The sequence below is a fragment of the Corvus brachyrhynchos genome, unplaced genomic scaffold, assembly GCF_000691975.1.
Source record: "Corvus brachyrhynchos isolate BGI_N302 unplaced genomic scaffold, ASM69197v1 scaffold22, whole genome shotgun sequence".
Classification (NCBI taxonomy): domain Eukaryota; kingdom Metazoa; phylum Chordata; class Aves; order Passeriformes; family Corvidae; genus Corvus; species Corvus brachyrhynchos.
Window position 1 is genome coordinate 2,666,517 of NW_008238355.1, and position 19,674 is coordinate 2,686,190.

Here is a 19,674-nt window from a genome sequence, read left to right on the forward strand (position 1 = left end):
CAAACTGGCCAGCTGATAGGTTCTATCAGTTCCCAGAGGAAACTGTAAGCACCCCTTAGCAAGGACGTCCCTTCCGGGACTATGCTTGCTAACCTATGACACCAACTGAAAAATCTTCCTTTAGTTTTGTGGTTGTCTTAGAATGCATATCAATTTACAAGGACAAAACATTTGAAAATGAAGATGTTTGGGGCAGACAGTGGTGTACCTCTCCCTATGAATTTAGAAGCTGAAAGTTTCTTTTAAAAATATGTAAGCAAAGCTTTTACATCATGAGGATTTACTCAGGGGTGTCAGTATCTTATGACCTACTGAAGCTGCTGCTGAAAGGACTCTCAAAGCCTCCAAAGAAACCACTGCAGAGGAGGCCACTGGACATGGCAGAGGTGAGATTTCCTGGGGCACTCCACGGCTTGCATGGGAACAATACCTGCAGCCTCACTGGACATCAAAACTTCCAGCCAACAGATGCACTCCCCTGGGACTGGTTTTCAGCCAGCTTGTCCACCCATAAATAGTTCTGTAAAATGATTTTTAAGTAGTTCTACAAAGATCAGAAGACACCAGCACACCTTTCATCCATCCTGCCACAAGGCTGGGGTGCAGGTACATGCCAGAAAAGTCTATTGGACATTTCAACAAGTGCACTTCTAAACAGAAACGTCTGCCATAGTCCCTAAGTGGTGGTAATTCTTATTTACAAATTGGACAGCATTCAGGGAACAGCAATTTGTCACGCAGCTGACCGGATGGATTCAGGGAACAGAACAACAGTGCTAAATATAAGTCAATTTAGACAAGAATGATTCAGGGGGCGGTGAGGCAGCAGCATGACCACAGCGTGCAAGCATGTGGAGAGATACCAACAGCTACAGATGGGAGGAGACTGCACCCAGAGAGCCTTTCAGCTGCTGCCTGTGAGCGACCACCAGAGACCATGATCTGAGGTGAACAACAGAGAAATCAGGTCAAATTAATGAGTTAGATTTCTGGGGATGCAAAACAGAGTCTGACATTGAGATACCCCAGATCTGTGAGCTGATTTAGGCACTTACAAACAAATGATTGTTTGGGTCTTCACAGTACTTGAGAGATTTCCTCTAATTTTTTTGTTCTTAGAAGAGCTGAGTGCTAATCTTCTGCAACTCACACCCTGCCAGATGCGTCAACATTCAGTCACATAAAAATCCTTCTCCTCTAACACTGCCTGCATGAAAAATACTCTCTGCCATCCAGTGTGACTTGTCTCTTGACAAAGAGAAAACACACTGAAAAGAGGAACACTTAGCAGGTACGAAGGCTGGTGAAGCAGGCACAAACTGCCCCTTCTTTACTCGTCCTTCAGATTCTACCAGAGACATTCAGTTTGAAAATACATCTGTTTTCTTGACAAATAAATGAGCCAAACAATGGCTGTTTGGGGGGACAAAGAGCCAAAAGAACCTCAACATTTTGTTTTACTGGAAAGGTTCTACTGCTGACAAAACAAGTAGGTTGATGAGAAAGAGGCTGTGAAGCTGTGCACACAGCTCTCTCCAAAGGAACCACCTTCATCCTAAACTGACAACTGAAGACAAAACACCTTTCACCTCTACATTCAGGCCTTATTGGAAAGGGAGAAGCAATTACTCAAAGCATGCCCAGCACACAATAAGGGCAATATATTAATTTCTGTTAAGCACATGGAAAGGATATTTGGAGGCAGCAAAGGAAGTCTATGGAAAATAATGCATGCCACTGTCACAAAAAGGAAGGATTCCTTGAATATTAAGTCAACAGCTTAAGGATCCACACATTCCAAAGAGACAAGCGGATTTTGTCCCCTTGAGCCATTCCAAGCATTAATGGAAGAGTAAGCAGAGCTCTGGTGTTTTCAGAAGTAAAGGCCATCTTGTTCGTCCATCAGTTCCCACATCATCAACTGCCACATCCCACTTAGGATAGTCCTTTGATAATCACAGAATCATCAAGGTTGGAAGACAACTTTAAGATCATCAAGTCCAACCATCCACCCAGCATTGCTACTGTAACACCTAAACCACTCAATCACATCACCAGCCCCAGATCTTGATGCCTCTTGAACACCTCCAGGGATGGTGACCTCCATGGGCAGGCAACCTATTCCAATGCCTGACCACCCTGACAGAGATAATTTTTTTTCTAATATCTGATTCTCCCATGTCTCAGATTAAGGCCATTTCCTCTTGTCCTCTCACTGCAGGCATGGCAGGACAGACTGACCCCCACCTCACTACACCCTCCTTTCAGGAGTTGTAGAGAGCAATGGGATCGCCCCTGAGCCTCCTCTTCTGGAGACTAAACAACCCCAGCTCCCTCAGCCATTTCTCATATGACATGTTTTTTCTGGTCCTTTCATGAGCTCTGGACATGTCCAGCACATCAATGTTCTTTTTAAAGCGAGGGGCCCAGACTGGACACAGTACTTGAGGTGTGGCTTCACCAGTGCTGAGTCCAGGGGGACAATCACTCCCCTTGTCCTGCTGGCCACTCTGTTGCTGATACAGGCCAGGATGCCATTGGCCTGCCTTCTTGGCCACCTGGGCACACTGCTGGCTCATGTTCAGCCAGAGGTTGACCAGCATCCCCAGGTCCTTTCGCTCTGGGACTCTTTCCAGGCACTCTGCCCAGCCTGTAGTGCTGTATGGAGTTAAATCCCACAAGCATCAGAAGGCAGAGCAGCTCTGAAAGGAAACATCATGTCCCACGGGGTAAGAGAGCAACCTGTTCCCTTCCAGCACTCCTTGTCCAGCTTTTACTCTGCCCTACCCTCTCTCCTGTCCACTTACCATTTCTTCCTCTTCAGAGCTTTTTTAAAGCTTTCCTCTTTTAGCTTTTTTAGAGCTAAATTTAACCTCCAGCCATTTCAATTTTCTGAACAATACTGGCAACCTGAAACCTCAGGCTTGGTATAATGCCTGGAAACTTGTGGGGTTTAAAAAAAGGGGGTTAATGGGATAATAAAAAGAAAAAAATATGAAGTTCTGCAGCTCGAAATAAACAAAAACTTCTTCAAAAAAGAATAAGAGCAAAGAAACCAGCACAACACTGAAGTCTAAAAAATACCTTACTTGAATGTACTAAGAACATTTGATTATCTTCTCTTCTTCAGGCAATCAGTTTCTAAAAATACTGGTTTGGGACATTTAGAAGTGACATGCTGAACACGTGTTTTATATTACTTGCTTTTACAGGCACGTTCTAACGCACTGGGTTTAAAACCAAGTAACTGAAATAATTCAAAAGCATCTTAAGGGAATCACAACTATTTCTGAGACATGGTACACTCTAAAGCATTCAAAAGCACAGCTGTGTTTCGTAAAGTTGCCTGAGATCTTACTCAAGTAACATAAATTGTTGCAAATACATATTTACAGTTTCTACTGTAAATTGCCAACTACATTTCTTGTCAAGTGTCAATACTGTACCGAAAAACCCCCAAACCAGTTAAACATATACCCTGAATGCTACTAAGATTCACAGGCAGCTGCAGCGAATGCCTGGAGCTAATAAAAAATCCCTATGTAGCGTGAACTGAACAGTCCTACTACTCAAATCCACCTTTGTTAAGGTATCTTCCAATGTAAATTCCTAACTATATGCATTTAGTAGTTGATGCAGCTATTCAGAATAAAAAGAAGAGTTTGAGAAACTGCTTATCCTTACAGTGAACTTGCTTCCCATCACAACTCGTCAATAAGCTTAAAAGAGTAAGAAACACTGCTAAATCCCCAGATAAAGGCCAGCTTCTAAGAAAACAATTATTTTTTGGTAGGCATTAAAAACTCTTGACCGTTTGTACAGTAGAGCAGGGCTGTTGCTGTGCTTTCTCAAGAGCTTTCTCTTTGTTAGAATTACAGAGAGCCACAAGGGTAGCACCCTTATGCTGCACAATTTTTAGAAGTTCCTTGATAAAGCCCCACTGGAGACAGACGAGTGAGTTTGTTACTGGGCAGAAGAGAGTATGTGACTCACAGCCCAAGGACTCCCTTCCCCCTTTAGCCCTGGCTTCAGTGCTGTGCTTGAGGAGTGAAATCTGCAGAAGGGTTTTGTGTTGGCTGGCATTCAGGAAGGAATTTATTGCTCCTTTCTTAGAGACAGCTGAAGGAGGCTCCGTGATTTAGACACTCTGACAGTCACTGTGAATTGCGTAATTTGTCAGGAGTAGCACAACATGGCTTTAGACTGGGGCAAGATGTTTGTTATCCATGCTAATCCCCTTTCCATTGACTGTATTGTGTAATCACATCTCACAACAAAGCAGAACAAGTCGTTCTGTGCCACCAGCCTACCAATGTGACAACCACGGCACATCTTCCTGGGTGGTGGGCTGTCTCCCGGAACTGCACATATCTCTGACAAGTAGAATTCAACATTTGCAAGCAACTGCCAGCAGCATCTTCCATGTGGAAGGACTCACAATGCCCCAAGCACAAAATTTCTCCACCCTGGCCAGAAAGGACTCATTATCTGATGCGGAATTACATGCAAGGTGTCGCAACACAACTGGAGCAGCAGCTGGGTCAACCCCAAGCCTTTTCTTTATTTTTTGGCATATTGCAGAAATGGATGAATCACAGAATCATTGAAGTTGGGAAAGACGTGTAAGAACAAGTTCAACCTTTAACTGAATACCACCTTGTCAACTAGACCACATCACTAAGTGCCATGTCCAGTCACTTCTTGAACACCTCCAGGGATTGGTGATTCCACCACTTCCCTTGGCAGTCCATTCCAATGCTTGAAAACCCTTCCAGTGAAGGTTGAAAAGGGTGACAACCCTTTCAGAAGGGTGAAAAGTAATCACTCATGTTTCGGCTAAAAGGCTCATTTAACTACGATGATTTTAAGATGTAAATATTTGTGTGAGGATTTAGTGGAATGAATGAAACTGAAAGTTTCATCTATTTGGGAACCTTCTACATCTTTTCCTGCTACTCTTAAGGAATCTAAACAGTATTATCAGAGGGCACTCCACTAGTAAAAGGCGTTAGTGATAAAGCCACAAAAGCCTGTGCTGGTATCGGCCTCATACAATTGTCTGCTGACTTCCTTGCTTGCCAGTGCTGCAAAACAAGTTCTGGTAAATTAGTTCTGAACGGAAGGATTTAGTCCTGCAATGTCTTTCACCTTGACATGATACCAAAGAGTGAAACAAAACTGTCCCCACAGTTTCTTACACACAGCAGCTAAACTGCTTTATAAATACTGCACTTTTTTTTTTCCACACTCCAGTGAAGAGAGTATTTTCATTTATTTGAATATTGTGAAATGAAAAAATGTTCAATTAAATTCTTAAAGGCCCGAAACAGCGAACAGATCAACACATCTGGTAACACTAACTGCTTGACTTTCTAATAAGCAGCTTATGCAAACTGATTCTGCACTTAAACTTCTCAGTAATGGTAATAAGGGGGTGAATTTCTTCAGGTAGACCTGAGCATGCCAGACTAGAACTGTGCCTCCTCCTTAGATGGTATATCAGACACAGAGTAAGCAAATTCCACCTCAGAAAAATAAGAGTAGCAACCTGCTAACCACCAATACTCCTGTGCTTTTACCAATTTTTAAGAAGGGCTATTTTGGTTTGTTGTTTTTTGGTTGGTTAGTTTTTTCTTTAATTTAATTGGCAATTTGGAAAAATCATTAGCTCTTCATTCCCAACTTCTTTGTATTTCACTCACAAAAGGAATGTTAAACATGGTGTAAATTTAGTATTGTGTCAGTTCCTGTGTATTTCCTGGTACTGTATTTAAATGATCACACATATAAACAAAGACTAATATTATCATAGGCTAAAAAGATAGCCTGGGTTGAAAGTACTGCAGGAGGTCATCTAGTCCAACTGCTACCCAAAGTAAAGACAATAATCAACCATTAGTCTACCTTGGGTAATTAGTGAATGGCATAAGCTGGCTGGACAATCATGTAAAAAACAATACTTGAAGTATCATTTAGATTAACTGTTGGCTCCTTTCAGTGAGATGACCAAATATAAACAACACATGCTGAAATGGAAACATAATGTTTGTGCCCCGGTACAGCCCCTCTCTCCTGCTCACATATTAGAAATTAATCCCTAGCAGTCCCCTGAACTGGAGTTTCTAAAAAATATCTTGATCAGATAACAACAATATCCACATTTTCCTGGATATTTCCTAAGTTCTCTTCAAACATAGCCAGTGTCAGAAAAACAGACATATGTAATCAGCGGAGTGGAGTATTTCCAACTTCACACCGCAGACACCAAATACAGGTTCACAATGCATTTGCCTAAAAAACATCAAAAACAAGTATCCAAAAGTTCATGCTGCTTTCTGTTTCTCGTAACAGGCACTCTGAAACCTAGTTTGGACAAGGGGGCCTTGATTTCTAAGAACTTCACAAAATGTAATTCCTATGCATGCATAAGAACAAGGCTCTTATATTTTTAGGAGGGATTGTAACTTTTGATTTTGCCAGTTGCATGTGAGCGCTACCACTAGTGTCTGCTCATACAAAACCCATAATTTTGCCTTCAGAAAACCCTGACAAGTGTAGGACTCATTTTTAAACAGTGAAAGCAGATATGTGAGTAAGCATCTATGGCCATGGAACTTGATACCCTCCTATCTAAAGATGTTTCATAATTCCCACTAATAGTGTAATTTTTTGAAGTTTTTGACCTGTGAAGTTCCAAGAAGTCAAACCAAGACTCTCACTTCACTTGCATAATGCAGCTCCAGAAAGATAGTAACTGCAAGATACACAACACCTCAGCAGAAAGTAACTACAACAACACTCTTTTTTGGACAGAACCTACATAATCCTGGTTAAAAATATCACTTCACTCAGCTAATCATTTTCCTCTTCTCACATTGACTCTACTTTATTAACATGAAACCTATTATTAAACCAACTGATTCATATGAAAGTGATTTGTAACAATAAGAATAAATCAGAATCAAGCCTGAATTTGTGAAACAACTCTTGCACTAAGTCTTTCAGAAGACTATGTTCTTCTGAAATCCTCAAGAGGTAAACAAGGTCAAACTGCCTCTGCTACAGAATGGGGGAAATGAAGCTAATGTCAATGTGAAAATAAGCAGAAGTACTTTACCTCATAGTTAATGAGGAAACACATTTAGCTCCCATAACAAAGGTCTGTAAGCATTTTAAGACGTACCAGCTGAAACTGAAACCCCACTTAACATCTTGATTTTTGAAAGAAACAAGGAGAAAAAAGCTGTTTTTCTCCCCTTTATAGTTGCATAGTTAGGCAGCTGTAGATTGACAATTCAACAGTAATAGGATAAGTGACTTACTGAATATATTATATACATGAAGTACAGGCTCTGAAGTATTTTTTTTTATCACACTACTTACAGTATGGCCTCTTTGAATAAAGCATATTTTCATTTAGTTCTAGCAGAAAGAATTTTAAGGCAGTTTTTTTCTTTTAAAGACATTTTTAAATTCAAACCTGTCTCTTACCATAACTGCAGGAATCACCACAGCATTCAGAGGCTTGTCATTGACAACAGTATCTTTAACTAGCATATATATTCTTTCAGCTTCAGAAAAACATGAAATTTGGAGTACAACAGCACCTGTAAAGAGGCATCAGAACTACTTTTTATATTTTCTATTATTATTAGAAAATAGGTCTCATATTACAGCAAAAGTTTACTCAGTTTACTGAGGACATTATTCAGCAAAACTTATTCTGCAGTTGTTTGCTATCAGTTGAATTGTGTTGTGTTTTTAAACCTTCCTTCCTACCCTCAAACACACTTCAGGTATTTGTTAAAGCAAAGCAAGTTGAAGACAAGAGTTGCAGCACAGAACTGATGCATATTTAAAGATTTCCTCTGAGCTTCAGGGGTAGGGCCTATTTGCATACTCTTTATCATAACTAACATTCTGTTCTCATCATGTACAAGTTGCAGAGGTATCAGGTTTCATTTTGTATCCAATTATTAAAAATCCATTAGTTCTCTTCATTTACAATATCTCAGTAAGAATTAGTGCCAGCAAATATTTGGGCTGATAATCAAGTCTAGATCTTTATGTTGGCTTAGGTTCTGAATAGAGAAGTTGGGGAAGAAGGGAAGATAAAAGAGAAGAAAACAAAATAACCACTGACAAAATAACCACTGACAAGTATAAAGTAAGATACTTGGTGAGGAGGAAAACAGGGCAGAACAAGACAAAAATGCATGGACAGTATATGAGAGGTAGGCTGGTAACATAACCTGGCTGCAACAAAAAGGGAGAGTTAGGAAGTTATGAGAACCACAAAAACACAAACATAATAAGAAAGTGGCAATAAAAGTCACATCCAAGCAGAAACATCTAATAAACACATGCATGTAAATTTGGTTTAATGATGCTGTGACATGGGAAGAGTATCACAAAACCCAGTATTCTCCACTGACAAATATGGAAAGGAGAAGGTACATCTGAAAGCTTTACAGCTCTTGCTATGAAAAAATCAAAATCAATCCGTGTCAATTAGTCATGTGGAGTCAGCAAAAACACAAAGGAAGTCAAACACATCAGTCTTCAAAACCATGCTCTAGAAAGATCCATTTAGCAGACATGTGGAAGCTAAGCCTGCCAAAGGATGTGAAGCATCTCGACTACAGATACCTAAACATACAGAAGAGAAAATTCCACACTTTTAATTTTTACCAAATGCAGATCTCCACCTGACCACAGCACTAAAGCTGCCCAGAGCCACTGCTGCTCCAGCTCTCAGAAGCCTCATGGCTTCTCCAACTTTGCTGAAATAAAATTAATACAGACAGCAAAAGCAAAGAAACAGCTCAAGAGATGAAGGCAGATAGGAATGCGTTTATTTTCTTCAACTTTCAGCCCCTGAACTCTAGCTCTTAACACTGCTAGGAAACAGTGACTATGAAACAGTCCCACTGAGTCCAAAAGCAGTACCAAATTTTAGTATTCTTGAAGTCAAAGAAAGAACACTTGAAGGCTTTTTAACAGTTCTGTGTTGTTAAGATTATGCAGTTGAAGTGCAACTTCAAAACTCATTTTTATGATGAAATATTACCACCTTCTGTTATACACAGCATGAAGCCAACCTTTTAACTTTTTTTTAATAAGCTAGCACTAATCCACTGCTCTCATAAGTACAATGTGTTACATTTTACCTGAAGGGCTTTTTGCTTATGCAGTCAGACTAACATACTCTGAGCTTCCAGCCTCTAGTATTACGCTGCAGTTTTGAACATAGACATTGTTTGCAAGACTAGAAATTTTAATGCTTACCTTGTGCTTGATAAACATGACTCACAGATACTACATTTGCTGCAAAGGGGAAAAATATAAACACATAAAACCTTGGGTACATTTAGAGTAAATATTTAAAATATTTTTAAAAGTTACATAAATATAATATAAATAAATATTAAAAGTTATACAAATACAGGGAGAACCTCCAGCTAACACTTGCCTTCTCAAGTTTACATTGCAAGTAAGAAAAGCTAAACTGATTTTCATAAAAGGTGACTAAGAAGTCTTTGCGACATTTCAAGTTTAATTCCTCTTGAAGTGACATAAAAGATAGGGAAAAATGCTTTGTTTCCTGCAATAAAAAGCATGACACATTCCTGACACTGTTTATACAAAGTATCGGTTAAACGAATATCATGAAAATTCAATTACACGTCTTTGAAAAAGAAAAATAAATTCTTTTCCCCTAGTGTTTGTCCATACGTGTCTGCACACACTGCTCATACTTGTCCATGATGGGGCACAGAGCTCATGAATAACATGGAGAACAGCCCAGGCAAAAAGTGTCAGAGGTTAAAAAAGGCAAGGGACATTCTGCACGTGGTTTAAGGTATGTATAGTTCTTCTAAAGAGTGATGCATTTTCACACACACATACAAAATAAAAAGTGTAGTCACATACAACCCAAGTAACATAATAATTATTCTGTAAATAATGAGCTGTCACATCTCTCCTGCAACTGTGAGCATGTTAAAATGATTAAAAAAGCCCACATGAGTGTAAAAGGCAGAATGATTTTTTAAAATAAGGTCAGGAAACGTTAAAATTATAAGAAAAATGAGTGATTGATGCTGCTACATTTTGTTCTGTACAAGTTAATGTGTCTGAAAATGCACCTGTTTACTTACTTTTGATAGCTAATTCTTCCTTGAGAATATTTGTGTATTCTTCAGGGGAAAGCTGAGGTGGAAGGCCACCAACAAATAAATCTACTTGTACAATGGATTTGCTGTTTTCCACAATGTAAAATCTTGTTTGATTCATCTGACGTATTGAAGTCTACCAAAATAAAGGAAAATAAATGACATGACATTTGGCAAAAAGATACTGTGAAGCAAAATCCAAAATAGTTCTGCACTTAGCAATCATGTCCTCTATGCCTAGAGAATATCAGAAACAGAAACAAACTTCAGTTCAAGCACTTAGCTTCTCTACCCTTGAGCCTACTTAGGGGGTAACCAGTTACTTTTTCTGTAAGAGAGATTCCATACTTGCTATGAAAAAAAATTTAAAAAAAATCACATTCCTTTCTCAGGTTTACCTTTCTTATGTCCTTGAGTCTGTTAAGAATCAGTTCCTGATTGTCCAAGACCATGCGCTGCACTGGAGAGGACAAGACCATTAATCATGTTAGAAAGCATGTAAATTATTATCAGGCTCAATTACACAAAAACAATAAGAAAAACATTTAGGGAAAAAGTACAGCTCTGCACACAACTAATTTTATCATAAAGGACCATGCAGACCTGAGCTACTTATGATCCAACGGAAAAAACACATAGGTGCTTGGAACAGTCTGACTTTTTTCACAGTTCCTAAACACCAGCCTCCTTTAAAAAAAGGCAGAAACAGCCTGAACCCACTCAAAAGACAAGCAGTATACTTTGGTAATAATCTAACTGTTTGACAGAAGACTTTAAGACTATATTCCTTAACAAGTACTGTAATAACCAACTTCTGTATTTTATCAAAATATTAAAACAATTCTAACAACTTCCAGTTAAAGTAAGGTTGGAAATGATGCTTTAAAATGGAGTACCAGAAACCAACCAAGGTTATGACATTAACAAAGCTGCCATAACCTTATAAAACAACTTCCCAATAATGCTCACAAATAAAGCAAAGCAGAACTACAAAGATATTTACTCAGCTGTGGTCAGAGCATTAGACTACTTCAATGTCTTTATTTATTTCTCCATTCAACCTTGCAAATACTGAAGCACAAAGAGATGTAAACTGGGAGAACACCAGCCCAGTTCCTGCAGGATCACAAAACACTTGAGCAATGCTAGGACTGCAGATTTCTGTTCTTCCTAACACACAAACATATTACTCGGACTGTCTTAGGACTCAAACTTACTCTTCCATGGGAGAAAGAAGACAGAGGAAGGGAACCATTTGAACTTTAGAATTAATCTTTAATAAATAACTGCAATTAAGAAAATTATGTCAGTTAAACATAGCTCCCCAAAATAGGGCAGAAGTGTCAATACCCACCAGAAACTGCAAATGAGATTTTACGTAATAATGAAGGGGAACCTTATTCCCACAGGACATACAAGACTGAAAAGAACCTGCATCACTCCTGATTAAGTATTTCAACATCATCATCAAGTTTCATTTGTGTTTTTTGTTGTTGAAAATGAACTGTGTTAGAATGGGGAAAAATCCCACGGAGATCAGATGTGCCTTTCGCCAATGCTCCTTGACTTACCTTGCTTACTGCCCATAAGCACTTCCACCAATTTGAAATTCTGGAGGCACTCGGTCTGCCAAAAGATACAGAATGTAAATGCAGCTTCTGAACGACATAATTTTCCCAGATGTTTACATTATTGTGTTATATACTGTACACAGTGTATAACAGAGCATGGAAAATTAAACATTTTAAAAAAATTAAATATTTTTAAATCAACCATGATGTTCTTCCTCTGATCAACTCCTTCCAAGACAGGAATAATCTCCACTTTACACACTCATGGCATTATGCTACCATGCTCCTAAAAACATTGGCACTGTCACAGCCACATTGTGATGGGGCCCCTGTCCAGCACGGTTGATCCCGTTCGTGCTTCAGCGATGAACAGCTCATGTGGGGTATTTCCTGAATGTCCTTCCAGAGAAAGCATGCAGGACTGGGAATAAGCCCGCTCTTTGAGAAGATGGCCCAGAAACCAGCTTGGCAAAACCAGGGTGACCACTCCCCATCTCATGGGGCACTCCACAGGCACTGATGGAACAAAACCCTCTTCACATGTGCCACAGTCTCTTCTCCAAGCTACTGCTAGGGAGAAGTCAAGTCCCTTGCAGCTGGATCAGAAGAGCAGCACCAAAAGCTGAACCATTTATGACAAAACCTTGCAAACATATGACACTCATGACTGAGGAAGGGTCTTAAATTTTACCCTTGAGACTCAAGAGAAAAATGACCTTGCTTTGCATGTCATGACCAGGGGTGTTGAGAGCCTCAACTGCCTACATGTGCTTTGCCTGATACTTGATGAAAGCAACTTGGGAGCATCTGCAGCCCAGGCAAATTCTGGATATTAAAAAGAGATTTCCTGTATGCATGTTTATATAGAGAAACAAGTAGAGCGTTTAAAAACTATCACTACTGGAGAAATTGCAACTGAGCCAAAGAATTAATTTTCTTTAGAGCATATAGCTAGCTTCCCAAATACAGAGATCTTTCCCTAACAAAATTCCCAACTATACTGTTTGACTGTTGTTTTTTTTCAGAGAAGACAAAACCTTGGACATCGTTGTTCCAATTTTTGTCAAAAGGTCCACAGCACTTGAGGAAATGGACTGACAACAGATCCTGGAAGTATTCTGCAGCCAAAACAAGCTGCATGCTTTACACAATGGATATACCTAGTCAGATCTATGATTATCACTTACTGCACATAGTAGTCACATGCATGTTCCAATGTACTCTGTAAATAACCCCAAAGGGCAGCAGTCACCCTCTGCAAGCCCCTGGAGCAGTGGAACTGTGCTGATTTCCTGGTGTGCTCACAAGCCCCAGGTGCAGAAGAAAATGCGCACGCTACAGCTTTGTGTCTCCACACTGGCTGGGTTGGCCAATAGCTTGGTATGCTAGCAAAGCCTACTAACATGTTTCCTGAAAGTCATATTGTTTTGGCACCAACCCTAAGAAGGACAGGCAGACTGAAAAGAGATTATCTTCCAAGGAAAGCATGTGCATCTACAAGATTACAAGATGTATCTAGTAATTTCCAGTGATGTGGGAAGGAATGCAGACAGTGAAGAACGTGGATGCTGTTTCAGCCTTGAGTCCTTCCTTGCAGCGCTTGGGGGCTGGCTACAGAGATGCTGGTTGCTACCATAGGAAGAAAATTTCTGCAGTGCTCTTTAACGTTTTTATAAATTGTCTGGATGAAGGAATCAAATGCACTGAGAGTTTCCTGAGGATACTAAGCAGGAGGAACTGTGGACTCCCTCAAAGGTAGGGGACACTTATGGGGAGATCTGGATGAGATAGAGAGCTGGGAAATCACCAACCATTTGAAATCTAGCAAGAGCTACTGCCAGATTCTCAACCTGGGATGGCGTAATCCTGGTTAAAAATACAAGCTGGGGGATGAGAGCTGGAGAGCAGCCCTGTGGAAAAAGATCTCGCGGACTGGGTTGGTGGCAAGTTGAACATGAGCCAGCAGTGCCCTGGCAGCCAGGAGGGCCACCCGTGTCCTGGGGTGCATCAGGCACAGCATCACCAGCCGGGCAAGGGAGGGGATTGTCCTGCTCTGCTCTGGACTGGGGTGGCCTCACCTCGAGTGCTGGGGGCAGGTCTGGGTGCCACAATATAAGATGGACATCAACCCATTTGAGTGTGTCCAGAGCAGAGTGACCGAGATGATGAAAAGTCTCAAGGGCAAGACTTGGAAGGACCTCTCTGAGGTCACTTGGTTTGTTCAGCCTGGAGAAGAGGAGGCTGAGAAGTGACCTCATCATGGTCAACAGCTTCCTCAAGGCAGGGAGTGAAGGGAGAGGTGCCAATCTCCTCTCTCTGGTCACCAGAGATAGAACCCAAGGAAAAGAGAATGAAGCTGCATTAAGGGGAGTTCAAATTTAGGAAAAGGTTCTCCACTGAAAGGGTGGCTGGTCACTGGAACAGGATCCCTAGGAAAGTGTTCATGGCACCAAGTTTGTGAGAGTTCAAGAAGTGTCTGGACAATGCTGTTAGTCATACACTTTACTACCAGGAAATCCTGCAAGGAGCAGGAAGTTGGACTCAGTGATCTTTATGGGTCCTCTCCAACTTGAGATATACTGTGATTTTATAATTTCCTTCAAAGCAGCATAGAGAATTAGGAGACAAGCGTGATCATCCTAACAGTGATTGCCAGTTTCCCAACAAGGTAAAATTAGCAGAGTAGCTACATACATAAGTGTGTTTTAAATATTTCAAGACATAAATAACCAGTAAAAATATGCTGCATCGCAAGAATCATGGTGTTCATGCAAGTAAATCTGCTTGATCCAGAAACACTGATGGTACCTTCCAGTACAGAGCACCCATACCCACCTACCCTGAAGATTGCTTTAAGCTTTGAGCAGCATGCCAGTCACAAAAGATCATCCACCAAATGCTAACAACATTTACATTAACTGCGAATTAAGAGACTGCAATTTTTCTGAAGAGAAAAATACATACTTCAGGGTCACTCAGGTGGTACATGGCTGTGCTTAGGTTCTTTCACTTACCTGCCTTCCAAGTAATGGGAGCACTTCTTTGATCACGGTCTGCACAGTGCTATCCTTATTTACTCGTAGAGAAACATATGCCATTCCCACCCTAAGGAGAAAAATACTTATTTTAGGACAATAATTTGATCTGTGTGTACCTTTTTAAACTAAGTATAAAATTTTCTCTGGCGGTAGGCACATATTTGAATTAGTTGGAGAAAGCTGTTCACGGAGGCTCATGGCAGATGTGGTATCAGCGCCACAGACAAGAAAACACTTTCATCGCAAGGAACTGCTAATTACAATTGTAGCACTGCAGATCAGCTTCTTCCTAATCACAAAGATAACCTGCAAGTCTTTCATAAAACTTGGCAATGCAGTTGCAACAGCAAAATGACCACATGGTTAAATTTTATCCCACAGGTCTTCAGATATTAGTAGGTCAACAGACCATTTTGTTTCCACTATTAATATGCTTAAAATTCATACTGTCTCAGTGGTAAATATAGGGGGTTTTTTATTATTTATTTTCCTCCTCCTCATGTCACATGGGAAGTTACGCTATAGTTCTTCCTACTTCACACTTCTTCAACAAAATCCATCTATTTTTCAAATGATGTGTATGTCATCATTTGTTTACAGATGTAGTTAATGTAAAGTTGCATCTTTCTCACCAAACACATGACAATAGAACTGCACAAGTTGCACAGTATATTCCACGTATGTAAAGAAACCCAAGAGTTTCCAGGCATGGAAATGAATGTTATGCATAATACCCACTCAGAAAAACGACTAGAAGAATCCTGAAATACAGAAAAAGAAACTACATTCTCTGTTAGACTTCTGAAGCTTCAATAACTAAAACAAACAAAGCTAGACTACAGAGGACAAATGTAGCCAAGCAGGATAACCTTGTGATCAAGAAGGAAAATACTCACTTTAGCCAGGCAGGATAAATTCTGATCACTTCCTCGTCCTTTGGTTTGGCTCTGATGATCCAAGCTTCAGGAACAGATTCGCGGAATACTGAGCCCAAATTGCTGTCCTCTGCAGCATCATTCCTGTTGATAACATCATCAGAGAGCAGCACCTGCTGCGTAAAGGTCTGAAGCTCATACTCCTGCTGGTCATCATTTATGTAGTATGCCCTCAAAGCAGCCTCCTAAAACACAGCAAGATACATGAACATGTACTTGAAAAGACACAATTAATACCTATACAGCCACAGACATTATAAATACCTGATTTATAAAATGAACCATTAATGCATGTTCTAACCTCAGAGCAGTGGACACATAGCAATGGCAAAAAAAAAAAGCCAAACGAAACAAGAGTGAAGTTTTGAAAACAAATTTTAGTGAACATGAAAGAAGAAAACTTGAGATATCAATGTATTTGAACACAATCCACAGTATTTTTGGAAAGTGATAGTCATTTTAAGACTGAAAGTAAAAATTCAGGTCCAATAAATCTACACTCACGCATGTAAAATTTACTCCACAAGGAAAATGGTAAATTACCCTTGATTGTACCCAACTCTGCCTACTCAGTCTTCTTGCACTTAAGGGGATGCTAAAAATTTGTGAGCTTCTCAGCCACAAGGCTGCCCTAAGCCCACACACCTGTGAAGATGAAAGGGAAGGGCTGTCCTTGCAAGATGCACACAGTCACAGGAATTTTACATCCATTATAGGCCCATGCCTGCAGCACCTCTGCTAAAACAGATGCTGCAGTCTTTACAGCTCACTAATGAGAACTTGTATTTATCTTCCCTGGTATTAAAAGCACCAGCCTGGTAAAATGGACTTGAAAGGCAAGTAGCACTCCTAAATAAAAATGTTTTCAATCCCGGACATAGTTTTTCTTAAAGATCTTTGAAATGCAGAACACAACAAACCATTTTCAAAACTCCTCTTGATTTTGAGCACAGTATCAAGATAAAAATCCTAATGATCTTTAGCTTTAAATTGTCAAAATTCTGATGTAATACATTCTTCACACTTCTCTCCCAAGTCTGTTATCACTCTGAGACCTCACCATGCTTAATTCTATTGTGCACCACCCTATTCCCACTCCGGGATTTCTCTCTCACAGCATGGGGTCTCTGCCTAACCCAGTAAATAAAGATCTGTATAGCACACTTGATTTAGTACTAAGTATTTTTTCCACCCCAGATGGAGCACCAGAAAAGCTAGGGAGTGGCCAGTATGTGATCAACAATTAATTACTTTCACAGCCAAGAGGCGGAGATAACTATAGCAAGCTTTAGTGTTCGAAGCCAATTAACTCACGTGCAGTATTGGTGGCTACCAAGGACAAATATCAGAAACTACAGAAAAGGAGCAATACATAAGGAGCTGGTTATCCTGTGTTGCTTGTATCAGTAAAATCAGGCTTCAGAGTAACACAGGGAAGCAGAATGACTGCTTAGCTTGTGATACTGTGGTTGTCATTATGCTACAGATATGTAAGCCACCATTTCTTCAGATGCTGTAAAGTAAGAGCACTACATGAAGAAGTCAAATTACATTGCAATATTACAGCCCATTTACAGATTTTTGTTGTTGAGTTAAATTTCTAAAAGTTAGCTTTTTACTGTTATAATATGGAATTATATGTATCACACTGGAAAACTGACCCTCACTGGGTATCTTACCACAACTTCTTCATTTTTTGCAATCCTTGGAACTGAAATTAGTCGAAATTGATTGCGTTTCACTGCATCATTCCCATCAAATATCTTCAGTGTTTGTTTACCTAAATGGAAACAATTGTATTTCATTAACACACACCTCAAATCAGAAAGCCACCTGAATAGGAAGGGCATAATGTAACTACTAAAAACCTGCTTTTAACCAACTGAAATGTTTCTTCTTCATGGGAACATTCCTTCTCATAGAACCAGCTTTGAGGCTGAATATTTTAATATTTGTTTAGTTACTGTTCATTTAAAACAGGGTTACATTCAGAGAGGAAAGAGAGACTAGTAATCACAGTTTTATCCTGGCTTTTGATATAACTGTTATAACCATACGCTGTATGTTAACACCACTTCCTCATCCTCAGCATTCAAGGCTGCATTTATTATTGACAAGTTGAACAACTTGAAGACAAAGTGCCGTCACCTTCAGAACAAATCCCAGAGCACTGCCAATTCTGAGAACGTGCTTCCAAAGAAAGTCCTTAAAATTGTTGGCTAAGTGTACAGGCAATGGGAGGAAAATACAGGGACAACAGAAAAACTAAAAGAAAGAAGGTACAGCAAATGAAGACCTTCAGCCTTTTGCTGTGTTTCACTTCATTAAAGTCTTATCAAATCCATACTCAAACTGTTGCCCAGCCATCTGTGAAAGGGTGAAAAGTGAAGGATTTCAGGTTCACCTTTCACCAAGATGGGTTATGATTCAGGTACAGGCTGCTGTATGACAAAGTCACTCTCTTAAGCAACTATTTTAAGAGTAATAGCAAAGCGCAACCAAATTCTCATAGAACAGGCAGGTTTTGAGAGGTTTTAGGAACAAGTTAATATTACCGGTCCATTACATGTGTCCTTACTGCCTCTGGGAAGGAAACCAAGTTAATCTATCCAGACCAAAAACTAGATTCCAGGAAGACAGACCTTGTGTCCTCTCCTGATCTCATCTTTATGAAGACACCTGATGAGCTGCTCAGCTTTGCAGTGTCTTGCAGGCACTCCCCAGAGAGCTGATGCTTTACAGCAGACACAACTATTTCTCACGGACAGAATATGCCATTTTTATTGCAGTGTTGCACTGAACTATTAACAAAAGTCACCTGTTGCATAGCACAGTGTTACAGAGTCTGATCTTAGAATAAATCTGTGCACCTCCATTCATCAGCAAGTAGTACAATCATTAGACTTATACTTGCAATTCTTGAAATGTTAGAAATATTCGGTGAGAGCCACATACACCAGCTGTAATACCCACACAACTGGTTAATCATGCAGTCTGTTAACACACATTGTAATGGAGATATGTTACATGATGGAGTCTTGTTCCATGCTTCCCTCACAGCTTGGAAATACTCTGTCGTACTGAATAAAATACTGAGAGCCTTTTGCTCTCAAATAATATCACCAGTTAGGTACAATGAAACACATTAGCACAGAAGGATTTAAAAGGAGATTTACCACAGAAGGATTAAAAAGGAAAAGTGAAACTGGAGGAAGAAAACCATTAACCACCTCTAACTGATGACTGAAAAAAAGCAAGCAAGAATCCAGGCATAAATGTGCATCACTGGGCATCTCAATGCTGCAGTGACAGATTATGAGGAAAGACAGCAGTGTATAAATACTTAGCAAGGACACTTCAGTGCTAGCTTTCTTGAACCCCGTGAAACTAAATATGTTGTGTCTAATCCACCTGTTACTGCTTCAGTGTACATTTTCCAACTTCAGTCAAAAGGAGATGCCACAGAAGTAAAGGATTATCTAATACTTATGTCTGAAAGCAGTCTTTTAAAAATGAGATTCTAATCCTAAAAGAAAAATCATGATACCTTAATTCTCACTATCTTTATTTCTCCTTATTCTGAGATGAGACAGCTACACTTGGACTTCTTTTTCAGTGTAGACTTATCCACTTCTTAAGGGTATTTCTTCATTATCAATTCCACTGGTCATGGCACAATGTGTGGGCAAGGACATTCTCATTATGTAACACGAAGACCTCACTGCACAGCAAAGCAGTCCCCAGTACAGCCTCCCATCCTACTCCAAAGTCATCGTAGTGTCCCTGAGACAAAACTGGCTATGTTGACTGGTCTACTGAAAGGTGTACCCACCCATGTCAGGGAGGTTGGGACTAGATGATCTTTAAGGTCCCTTCTAACTCAAATCATTCTATGATTCTATTATGATATTCAAAACCTTACTGAACATGACAAACGCCCTGAGTGACCTTGCTT

At 39.9% G+C, this 19,674-nt stretch overlaps 1 protein-coding gene across 1 annotated transcript in view; it reads right to left on the reverse strand.

Moving 5' to 3' along the window:
* Positions 1-19,674, reverse strand: part of DGKQ (diacylglycerol kinase theta) — a gene marked incomplete at its 5' end in the record, with an annotated part of 67,719 nt that overhangs the window by 21,434 nt on the left and 26,611 nt on the right. The window contains 8 exons of the mRNA XM_017735330.1: positions 7,492-7,607; positions 9,289-9,327; positions 10,161-10,311; positions 10,574-10,635; positions 11,747-11,801; positions 14,761-14,851; positions 15,681-15,904; positions 17,399-17,499. Coding sequence (XP_017590819.1) covers positions 7,492-7,607; positions 9,289-9,327; positions 10,161-10,311; positions 10,574-10,635; positions 11,747-11,801; positions 14,761-14,851; positions 15,681-15,904; positions 17,399-17,499 — 839 coding nt within the window. The remainder of the gene's footprint in view (positions 1-7,491; positions 7,608-9,288; positions 9,328-10,160; positions 10,312-10,573; positions 10,636-11,746; positions 11,802-14,760; positions 14,852-15,680; positions 15,905-17,398; positions 17,500-19,674) is intronic.